The sequence below is a fragment of the Myotis brandtii genome, unplaced genomic scaffold (genome assembly GCF_000412655.1).
Source record: "Myotis brandtii unplaced genomic scaffold, ASM41265v1 scaffold122, whole genome shotgun sequence".
NCBI lineage: Eukaryota > Metazoa > Chordata > Mammalia > Chiroptera > Vespertilionidae > Myotis > Myotis brandtii.
The window spans coordinates 155,609-167,414 of record NW_005354255.1 but is presented as its reverse complement, the minus strand read 5'-3'; the positions used below and the strand labels follow the sequence as shown (position 1 = coordinate 167,414).

Sequence of the window (11,806 nt, the reverse complement as noted above, 5' to 3'; positions counted from 1 at the left end):
TTGCCTCCCTCACATGCCCTGGCCAGGGCCAGGGATCAAGCCTGCAACCCAGGTACATGCCCTTGACTGGAATAGAACCTGGGACCCTTCAGTCAGCAGCCTGACGCTCTATCCACTGAGCCAAACCAGCTAGGGCAAACTACCTTCATTTAAAATTTTTTCCTCTTTTTGCTGTCCTAATTGGGTATTTTCCACTATCTTGTCTTCCAAATCGCTGACTTGATCCTCTGCTTCATCTAATCTGTTGTTGATTCCCCCTAGTGCAGTGATTTTTAACCTTTTTCATCTCATGGCACATAAACTACTAGAATTCTGTGGCACACCTCTTCGATGGCTGTTCTGAGAAGTTATTCTTCACGCTCATGACCCCGATCTGACACTGTCCGACTGCAGGGCCCGCCGGGGGTGTGGACAGAGGAGAGCCTTGCTCTGCTTCCTCCAGGTGAGACTTCGGACAGGACCCCAAATGCTCCCAGCCCACTGCTGCTCTGGCAAGTGGGGCTTAGCAGTGTCCAGGCCCTCAGGTCGGCACAGGGGAGTGAAAGGTAGAGAGAGGCCTCCGTTGATCCAACATGGTGATTCCAATTAGGAGGGACCGGTTCACAGCCACACGGTTTCTTTTCCTCTTGTTTGCTCATGAAGACACACAGTCAGAAGTTAGGCTCAGGTCAGGCTCCCAGCCCCCCACAGCTGGGAGACCAGGGCACCTGATTTGGGTTTCACTTATTTTTGTTTGCCTGTGATTTTTTTTAAGTCACCCTACTACAACCTGGTTTTAGAAAACTAAGCAAAGCCAACACCTGGGTCAAAAGAGCAGGTCGGCCCTGGAGTGCTCACCCCCCACCAGGGCCCTGTGTGACCTGCTGGGTGTGGTGGGTCTGCCCGACGTGTTCAGGGAGTTGCAGCGCCCGGTCCTAGGAGCAGGCTCACAGCTGCCTCCCTCAGATCTCGCTGCTTTTGTCCCTAGAGAAACGCTGTGCCTCAAACTCCGTGTCTTGGGGGACACAGCCCACCTGTTTCCAACAGAGAAGGGGAGTGAGGGCAGCCAGCCTCCTTCTGTTTGTCACCCCTGGGCCCTTGCCCCTCACGCCCTGCCAGGCGGGCACCAGCACCAGACATCCAGTCCATGCAGTTCCTTTTAAACTCTTATTTATTTAAATACAAAAGGACATTTCACTTCTTCCCAGTTAGTCTGGAAGGTGGTCTCTTGGGGAAGTTGTAAGAAAACAGTCAACCTGAGGTCAGAGGGCAGCAGGACTACTCTTCCCCGGAGCATCCGGAGTCTGGCCTGATCCCAAGGGAGACATGCTGGCTTTAGGAAGCTGTGGCCCCCGACCTGTGCTAATGCCTCTCCTGGTACGACAAGCAGCAGCGGGCTCAGACCCACACTCTGTGTTCAGAAGAGCGGGGGCAGGGGTGTGTGGCGGTGGTGCTGGGGAGATGGGGAACTGGGAGGGGGGCACAGCACCGCTCAACCTCCTGGCCCCCTGGACTTTGTCCCAGGGCCTCAGCCACCCTGGAACCTGTCTGAGGAGGGCAACATCAGCCAGGCAGAAAACCAACAGTGCCCCCTAGAAAGCCAAACATGTGCCCGATCTCACAGGGCACCGCCCTTTCAGTAGAGATGAGAGGAAGCCACCCTCAAGGGGGCTGCTGGTCACAGCTCACTGCGTGACGCCTTGGCCACGATCACCAGCTTGGACAGCTCAGCCTTGAACGCCCCGGGCCTGTGGGACACTGCAAAATAAGAAATGCATGGTAGGCCCTTGAGACTGCCCACATGCTCTTGGGCCAGGGTAGGGCCCGGTGGGGACTGGCAGAGCAGGGGAGCAGTCCCCAAAGCTAACTGCATGCGGAAAGAACCCCAGCCCGGAAAGTCTTATGGGTGAGAGACAGAAAAAACGTGAAGAGGTTGGTGGGCCTTTCCTGAGGGCAGTGGGAGTCCACAGGAAAGTTCAAGGTGGGGAATTATGGTCATTGGGCCACACTGCAAATGAATGGGTGGGGCCAGGCTGTATCACCTCCTGCTCACACTGGCAAACTTGTTCTAGGACCATATGATGCTTTACAGCAGGGCCAGGGAATCTGCAAACGCATCTGCCACACCTAGCCAGACCCTGACTCCCTATGCAATTCTGTGTGCCCTAGGGCTCAGGGTCTGCCCGAAACCTAACATCCTCTGTCCTTGGCCTCTACTCTGAACGGTCCCCACGTCCTCAAGGGCCTGCAAGCGGGGCTCCATAGACTCAGGCTCCTCCTCCCTAAAGCACTGCCATGCCATCTTCTTCCCAGGGTTTCATGCCTAATGACATCCATAGCCACATGGGTTCCTTCACCTCATCTTTCCCCTGAAACCCAGGACCCTCAGGGCATCCCCCCCACCCCTTCCCGGCTAGCTCCCATGTCCATTATCCTAACCACTCATTTGTCCACCCTTGCTCTGGAACGCCAAGCCCCAACTTGAGAGCTCCCCACTTCTTTCTGTTCAGCATCTGCCCTTTGTGGCTAAACATGGCTCAGAGGACTGGGGTGGGTGGCTTTCAGGAGGTCCCAATCTTTTTTTGTTGTTTTTTGTTAATCCTCACTCGAGAGAGAGAGGGGGGCAAAGACAGAGAATGGGGTGGGTGGCTTTCAGGAGGTCCCAATCTTTTTTTTTGTTTTTTGTTAATCCTCACCTGAGAGAGAGCGGGGGGCGAAGACAGAGAAACATCGATTGGTTGCCTCCTGCATATGCCCAACCAGGGCTGAGGATGCAACCTGCAACCCAGGTACTTGCCCTTGATTAGGAATCAAATCTGTGACCCTTTGGTGTGCAGGCCAACACTCTAACCACTGAGAACACCGGCCAGGGCTGGAGGTCCCAATCTTGAAGCTGTTCCTGGTCACAGAGCCCAGGACAGCCAGGCCGTATGGAGATCACAGCTCTCCCATGGACCATGAGCTATCAGCCAGGGATTGGCACAGTGTGGCCCGCCACTCTTGAGCTAAGGGCATTTTAACAAAAATCTAAAGAAAATGGTATTTTGTGACATGGGAAGTGACATGACATTCACATTTCCAAGCTCATAAAGTATTAAAGTTTTGTTAAAACGTAGCCACATCCATTCACTGACACGTGGTTGCCCTTTGCCCGATGGGGGCAGGTTGAGCAGTTGCAACAGAGGCCATCGGTCCCACAAAACTGAAAATGTTTGCTGTGGGGCCCTTTACAGGAACAGTTACGGATGCCTGGCCTGCAGTCCGGATGTGCCCTGCAACTGTCGTCCCTCCCCGCCTGGCCCCCCGAGGGCCCTCTGTTGTCACCTCTCCCCCACCTCCCCCAGTATCGGGTTCCATGTCCACAATCCACCCTTACACACCTGCTGTTTTGGTCACTTCAAATTCCTCATTTTTCAGGGGAACGTCACTCTCTCTTTCAAACGCAGCTTTAGACTGAAAGGGAAAAAGTGGAAACTTTCCTAATCAGGAAAGAACACGATGTGGTTTGCTTTCCCAAGAGGCACAGACTAAAACCTCGTGCATTTACTGAAGGGCCGGGTGACACTTTTCTGAGCACACAGAGAATCCAGGAGAAGTGGCTGCTAATCTACTTAAGAGATTGTCAACTGGCTTCAAGCTTCGTGCCTTCACTGCAAATCCTAGTAAGAAGGTATTTAATTCAATTTTTCCTTAATTTATGGAAATGGGACAAGCACAGCAGTCTCTTGAATGTAATTTTTAAAAATTAGAATTGTGCTCTCAAATGAGCTAAAATAGAGTTTTAAAGGGACCCTGGAGAGTCATTAGTTCAAAGGTGTGATGTCTGATGTGTCACCTTGGAGCAGCCATGTCTGCAGTTGTGCACTGACTCTCTAGGTGCTGCTGTGAAGTGTTCTGCGCGTGTGATAAAAGCCCATCCTGAGAGGGTTCTTCTCCTTGATGCCCTGGGTGGCCCTGACTCAATCACTGGGCACGATCTTCGGAGCAGAGCGGTGGCTTCCCGCAAGAAACCACACCCAGCCCTGCCTCCAGCCTGCCTGGCCTCTGGACTCCAGAGCTACTTGGTCAGTCCCTGTGGCAGAAGCCACTTCCTGGCAAACACTCTCTACCTGGCTGCCTGTCTCCTGCTGGTTCTGCTCTTGGCTGACCCTGAACTGGTGAGGGTGGTGGGAACACGGCAGGCTCTCAGTGTGGCGGCCTCTGGAAAGGGCTGTGGGGTCAGGCGTGCGCAGAAGGCTCTGCCCAGGCCGTGAACCACAGGTCTCTGGGGCCAAGGATGCGACACCCACACACACACCGTGAGCCACACGCCTGCCTCAGGGCCACTGCCACCCTTGCAGTCCCTCTTCGTGTCCCAGAGCTGAGCTTCCAGGCAACCCTGCCCTCTAGCTTCCTGCTGGCCTTTCCAATGGGGGCCCCAGCAGGAGACTGGCAGGCAGTAGGAGGGTGACGCCGGGGTGTCCACTTCCTGTTCCACCTGCCTGTTGTCTCTGGAGGTCAGCAGGTCCCCCGTTGGGCACCACCACCGCCTCTTTCCCTGCGCCTCCAAACCTGGGGTCGGCAGTGTCCCACGTTCTTCCAAGTTATGTCACCTCATCTTGCCTGTCTCCCAGAGGACACCTCAGGCACCCACCCCAAGGGCACAGCGATACTCACGTAGGCCATGCCGTACTCGATCTCCGCACCCCGCACCTCTGCCTTGAACTGTGTGAAGTACAGGTAGGACTTGCCCTGGGGCCTGCAGAGAAAGGTCGGGCGAGGGATCAGCCCAGGGTCGCGTGTTTCCAAGCACTGCTGACTGGGAAGTCTGGACGGGGCCCCTCAACATCATTTCCTTTCCTTTTCCAGAACATTCTTCTGGCTGGTTTACTGACAAGCCTCTTTCCCCTCTGAAGGCAAGCTGTTCTAGGGCAGGGACCCTCATGCTCTTTCACCAAATGCTTTTTATCGAGTGCCAACAATATCCAGGTATTGCATGGGGGCCACAGCAACATCCTGGAGGGTGAGAAATATAGGAGTGAACTAGGAAGCAGGGGCGAGGGCTGGCCCAGGCAGAGGAAATGGTTGCTGCAAAGGGCCCTCAGAGGGTGCAAGTGGGGCATTTAATAAACATGAGGTCAGCATGGCCAGAGCAGAGAGAGGAGCCAAGGGAGGAGGACTGGTGCCCTAGCCGGTTTTGCTCAGTGGATAGTGTGTCAGCCCGCGGACTGAAGGGTTCTGGGTTCGATTCCGGTCAAGGGCACATACCTCAGTTGCAGGCCCGATCCCTGGCCCTGGTCAGGGCATGTGTGGGAGGCAACTGATCGATGTGATCTCTGACATCGATGTTTCTCTCTCTGTCTCTCCCCCTCTCTCTAAAAATCAATAGAAAAATACTGGGTGAGGATTAACACAAGAAAAGAGAGGAGGACAGGTGCCAACAAGGGGGTGATGATGTCTGCAGTGTGAAGAGCTCCAACTGGCCACTGTGTGAAAAGCAGACGTAATGGGGTGGGGAACAGAGAAGGCAGCAGGGAGGCCAGGGAGAAGGTGTTAGGGACGGGGGTGTGAGGGGAGGTGGTAGGGGTAAAGAGGTGGCATCCAGAGTCTCCCAGATTCTCAAAACTTCTGCATGGATGGAGGGTCAGTCCATGTCTAAATCTGAAGGCTGAGCAGGTGGCCCCACGGTGAGCAGGTGTCAGGCTCAGTGAGTCCTTGGGCCTGCAGGGCCTGGGTCTGTGCCCCCCGAGGGCTGGTAGCTCACATACCCTGTGAGAGGCAGGGATGTGCACATGGTAGAATGCACCCTGTAACAAGCCTTCCCTGTAATGAGGGGGTCCCTGGCTCCTTCCTTGTGATACTTCTCTCTGAGGCCAGGAGATGTGGCACAGGCAGGGTATGACTGTGAGGATGCTGGGCGTCTGGCCCCTGGGGCCGTGCAGCAGAAAGGCAAGAATCTTCCCAATAGCACTTAGTAAGTACCTGCTGCTTGCTTAGCACTGAGACTGTGGGATGACACCTGCAAGTGTGATTAAAACGTGCTGTGTCGCCCTGGCTGGATGGCTCAGTTGGTTAGAGCATCATCCTGTACACCAAAAAAAGGTTGTAGATTCAATCCCTGATCAGGGCACGTATGAGAGGCAAATAATCAATGTTCCTCTCTCTCTCCCCCCTCTAAAAATTAAAGAACATATCATCAGGTGAGGATTTAAAAAATGCATTAAGCCTGGCCAGTGTTCTCAGTGGTTGAGCATTGACCCATATGCCAAGAGGTCCCTGGTTCCATTCCTGGTCAGGGCACATGCCCGGGTTGCAGGCTTGATCCCCATTAGGGGGCATACAGGAAGTAGCTGACTGATGATACATCAATGTTTCTATCTGACCCTCTCCTTTCCTCTCTAAAAATCAATAAAAACATTTAAAAATTCATTAAAAAAAGTGTCGTGTCCTTATTGTATACCTCAAACTTATACAGTTTTATTAACCAATGTCACCCCAATAAATTCAATAAAGAAAAAAATGCGCCACTTCCTTTCATTAATGGCGAGTCCCTGCTCTCCCACTATGTCCAATTTGTTGATCTGTCCCCTGTGTGGACCCCGGTCTACTGAGGGTGAAGCCACAGCTTGGACTTTCTGTCGGGCACACAACAAATGCTCGAGAACTTGGCTCTGCTTAAGGTGACACATACGAGGCAGAAGAGCCCAGGGCAGAAGGGACAGGATTCCATGAAGTCCCATCACCCTCCTCCCCACACAGGGCCATGCACTCCCTTTCCTCCATCCCTTCCCCGGCTTACCACTCCCTCAAGGGGGCTCCAGCAGTGGGGTAACAAGAAGGGTGAACAAGACATCAGTCCCTGGCAGGGAGGCGGAGCCCATGACCATGAGTATGATGGAGGGTGACAGTGGCAGGTGAGCATCTGGGGAGCCTGACCCCTCTCTCTGGTGCTGTGGCTACTGCCTGGACTGCAGTTCCTCAATCCCCACACCTCCTCTTGGCCTCAGTGTCAGTGCGCTTCCCTGGGGAGCTCTCCGGTCCCTGCCAACACATGTCCCACTCTGGTGGGGGATGCTGACAACGGGGAGCCTGTGCATGTGGGGAGGGGCAAGAAGATACATCAAAATCTCTCTGCTTTCTGCTCAATTTTGCCATGAACCTAAAACTGCTCTAAAAAATATGTCTATTAAGAAAAATAAAAACAAAAAAGAAGGTAAGACAGTACATTCATGCCTGCTGGCAGAAGCATAAAGAAGTCCTCCCTCTGTGGCATTCCGTGTGCCACTCTAGGGGTGCAGGACCCTATTGGAGTGTCTGCCCCTCTCTTTCCCGGCTGCCCAGAGCAGCAGTCCACTCACCACTGAGACCCACAGCTCACCTCCAGATGGTGCAGGTGAAGTGCTGGTGGTCTTCGCTGGTCCCCAGGCTCATCTGCCACTTCTGGGGAGAGGAGAAAGACATGGGTCAGTCCGGAACACACAGCCTGGCGAGCGCAGGCTAGCTCTGAGAGCTGCCCGTCTGCTTCCAGTTCTGCAAAGTGAGTGAACCTTTCCTGGACCTCCCGCTGGAGCTTGGCTTCCAGGTGCCCCCACACTCTGCTCAGGGGCAGTGAAACTGCTCTACATGATACTGCAATAGGGATACACGTCATCATACATCTGATCACACCCACAAAATGCACAGCAAGAGTAAGCCCTAACGTCAACTATGAACTTGGGGTGACAACGATGTGTCAATGTAGGTTCACTACGCTGGTGGGGGATGCTGACAATAGGGGAGCCTGTGCATGTGGGGAGGGGCAAGAAGATACATCAAAATCTCTATGCCTTCTGCTCAATTTTGCTGTGAACCTAAACCTGCCCTAAAAAATAATGTCTATTAAGAAAAAAAAAAAAAGAAAAAAAGGAAAGATAATACATTCATGCCTGCTTGCAGAGGCATAAAGTTCTCAGAAAAGACACAAGATTTTAATAATTGTGGATACCTGTAGGATGTGGGCAGGAACTAGACTAGTAGAAGACACTGTCAATCTTTTATATGTTTTCTTTTTGGATGATGTGAATGTATTAGCCATTTAAAAATTAAAATTTTAGCCCAGCCGGAGTGGCTCAGTGGTTGAGCATCAATCTATGAACCAGGAGGTCACGGTTTGATTCCCAGTCAGGGCACATGCCTGGGTTGCAGGCTCAATCCCCAGTGTGGGGTGTGCAAGAGGCAGCCGATCAATGATTCTCTCTTATCATTGATGTTTCTATCTCTCTCTTTTCCTCTCCCTTCCTCTCTGAAATCAGTAAAAGTATATATTTAAAAAAATTAAAAATTTAAACTGGTTCCAAAACACCCCACTACCTGTGTATTCTAATTTTTATGGCCTCTGGAAATCTGGCCAAAAGGAAATGGAAAACCCACTCTTATGTTCCAGGCTGCCTAAGGCACTTTCACAGTTTGTTAGTAAATGAGTTTACAGTCCCTCCCAAGAGTAATAATGGACTCAGATCACTGGTACTCTCCATTTAACATCAAAGCTTTTTCATTAATGGGAACAAGGCCATTTTTATGTTAATTAAATGGGAGTAAATGGTCACTTAGATGCCTTTTGCCTGGAGCACCCATGTAGGAACAAATTACTAGTTTACACATACTGTACAATTCACCCTTTTAAAGTGTGTAATTCAAAAAGCAGGTCCAAGATGGCGGTGTAGGTGGACAAAGAGCTCATCCCCTCCTAGAGCTCATGAAATACTTAGCACACTTCCTCCTGAGAGACAGCTGTGAGCCAATTATACAGCTTCTGCACAACCAAGACACAGAAACCTCACAGAGAAGGCTGAGAAAGCTCTCTGCGAGCTGAGAAGCCCAGACCAGAGGAACCAGTGAGCGCCATTATTTATGTTTTCCCTCTCCATCCAGGTTCTCTGGCCAAACTGTAGGGTGCTGTAGCAGGTCCTCAGACAGTTCCAGCTAGACCCAGCAGGAAGAGGAGGGTGCCATAGCATGCATACAAGGGGCCCCTCCACCCGAGATTGACCCAGCAGGAATGACAGGGTGTCCCACTGGCTGTGTGTGCACCTGGAGCCCCCTCCCCCGGTGAAAGTGCAAAGCTAGCAGAGGGTGCCATAGCATGCATACAAGGGGCCCCTCCACCTGAGGTTGACCCAGCAGGTATGACAGGGTGTCCCACTGGGGGCTGTGTGTGCACCTGGAGCCCCCTCCCCTGGTGAAAGTGCAAAGCTAGCAAATATTGCAGTACCGGCCTATAGGGCTCCCCTGGCCAGAGAAAGTACAGAGGTAGTGAAGTGCTACTGTGTGCTCACAGGGGCCTCCCCACCCAATGAAGATTCGGAGTTAGCAAAATGTTGAGGTACCCACATAGGACTCATGTGGAGTGAGTGGGGCAGTGCTGTGTACGTGGGGGTGCCCCACCCAGAGAAGGTGCAGAACTAGCAATGTGCGGCTGCGTACTCACACAAGGCTGCCTCACGAGGATGTGGTATGTATACACTATGGAATATTATTCAGCACTAAAAGGAATGTTGTTCCGGCCCTCCGGTCCAGTTTAAGAACCCATTGTGGCCCTCGAGTCAAAAAGTTTGCCCACCCCTGACCCAGAGTGTAATTGTGTAATAAGTCAGAAAGAGAAAGACAAACTCCACATGGTTTCACTTATATGTGCAATCTAAAAAAACAAAACAGAAACAGACCCAGAGACAAAGAGAACCAGCTGATGGTTATCAAAGGGGGGGATGAGGTACATGGGGGTAAGGAAGCCTGGGTATGGTGGGGCTGCTCCTTTGCTCTCTCACAAGCAAAATGAAAGTGAAGGCCAGGCCAGACCGTATTCCCATTGGAGTTTGGGGCCTTCTTCCAACTCTACTGGTGGTGGCAGAATCAGTTCTTTGTGATTGTAGGACTGAAGCCCTTGTGTCCTTGCTGCCAGCAGAGGCCGCTCTCACCGTCTAAAGCAGCAGTCGTCAACTGGTGGTCCTGGTCCACAGACCACTGGTGGTCCCTGAGGTCTGAAAGGTTGGCGACCGCTGGTGCTTAGAATCTATTTCACTTCCTCTTTTGCCATCAGGTGGAGAAAATGGCCAGCAAGGAAAGGGGGCCTCATCCCTACATTGTAAGGAACTGAATTCTGATAACAAATCGAGCCTGGAAGATGGAAGCCCAGGCTGCCTGACGCCTTGATTTTAGCTTACGAAGCACCCCCCTGACCACCAGGACTTCTGACCTCCAGAACGGAGGGATGATAAATGGATGTTGTTTTAAGCTGCTAAGTTCATGGTGATTTGTTAGTCAGCACAGAAAACAACTGCAACACCTCTAACAGAGCCTCTTGGGAATGGCAGATTCACATCTCATGTCCCTCCTGCTGTCCCGACATCCGTTCACTCTGTGGAATTATGAGTGGAACTGCCGCCACTATTTAACGTGAGCACTCTCGCGTTTACTGGTTAAGAAGAATTCCATGAGTGTAAGTTAACCACCCGTGACAACCCCATTGTCCCGGGAGAGCATCTCCGTATGACAACATGGCATTTTGTACAACTCACCTCGTTGGTCCCTCCTTGAGAAGCGTAGGTGAAGACACACGTATACTTGTCCTAGAAAACGGAATGGAAAGGAAGGCTTGGTAGGGTGTAATCCTCAGTTCTGAAGGGGATGTCTGAGAAGATCCTGCTTTTGAAAACCTACACTAAAGGGGGAGGAGGCAGAGGCAGACTCCGCTGGCGGGGGTCCCCGGAAGCCAGCCCTGCAAGGCCGCCAGGTGACTGACAACCCAGAAGTCCCAAACAACTGCAACACCTCTAATAGAGCCTCTTGGGAATGGCAGATTCACATCTCACGTCCCTCCTGCTGTCCCGACATCCGTTCACTCTGTGGAATTATGAGTGGAACTGCCGCCACTATTTAACGTGAGCACTCTCGCGTTTACTGGTTAAGAAGAATTCCATGAGTGTAAGTTAACCACCCGTGACAACCCCATTGTCCCGGGAGAGCATCTCCGTATGACAACATGGCATTTTGTACAACTCACCTCGTTGGTCCCTCCTTGAGAAGCATAGGTGAAGACACACGTATACTTGTCCTAGAAAACGGAATGGAAAGGAAGGCTCGGTAGGGTGTAATCCTCAGTTCTGAAGGGGCAGGATCCTGGGATGTCTGAGAGGATCCTGCTTTTGAAAACCTACACTAAACGGGGAGGAGGCAGAGGCAGACTCCGCTGGCGGGGGTCCCCGGATGCCAGCCCTGCAAGGCCGCCAGGTGACTGACAACCCAGAAGTCCCCTTCCTGCCTCCCTACCAGTGAGCGCCTGGGTCGGGACAAACCCACGTGGCTTCCTGGGAATACAGAACGGGGAGGAGGCGGCCACCCCCCTCTAACGCCCACCCTCTAGGAGCTGGGGCTCTGGGACACCTGCAGGCCCGCTTTGGACGCACAAACGCCTGGGGGCCCGTATCTGCGCTTCTGTGGCTCTCGGACAGGTGCAAACCTCTCTGAGCCTCTGCTCCTTCCTCTGCAAAACAGGCCTGACACAGAGAGCACCCGGCACAGCACCAGGCTGTAGGCGAGCACTCCACAAACAGCTGCAATCGATACTCTCACAGAGGTGGAGGAGGAGGATGGAAGAGGCAGCGACTTCTCCAACAAGCTGGGGACAGGGCTGGGCTAGACGTCGGCCTGCGGCCCCAGGAAAGGGGGGCCTGGCCTCACCCTTCAGTGACATGCAAGATGGGGACCTTGTGCAACGGCAGGAAGAGCAGCGTCTGTCCACTTCCCAGTCACAGCTGCAAGGGGACCGACCTTCTGCGCGACCCGGAGCCGCGCACCCGTCAGGCTCCAGCTC

General features: G+C 52.8%; 1 protein-coding gene across 1 annotated transcript in view; it reads right to left on the bottom strand.

Moving 5' to 3' along the window:
* Nucleotides 1-1,132: 1,132 nt before the first annotated feature.
* MYDGF (myeloid-derived growth factor) overlaps nt 1,133-11,806 on the bottom strand; it is an 11,845-nt gene continuing 1,171 nt past the window's right edge. Inside the window, exons 2-7 of the mRNA XM_005858841.2 lie at nt 10,997-11,047; nt 10,512-10,562; nt 7,337-7,398; nt 4,636-4,717; nt 3,360-3,432; nt 1,133-1,737 (exon numbers count right to left, since the gene is read on the bottom strand). Of these exons, the coding sequence (XP_005858903.1) occupies nt 1,658-1,737; nt 3,360-3,432; nt 4,636-4,717; nt 7,337-7,398; nt 10,512-10,562; nt 10,997-11,047 (399 nt within the window). The 3' untranslated portion in view covers nt 1,133-1,657. The remainder of the gene's footprint in view (nt 1,738-3,359; nt 3,433-4,635; nt 4,718-7,336; nt 7,399-10,511; nt 10,563-10,996; nt 11,048-11,806) is intronic.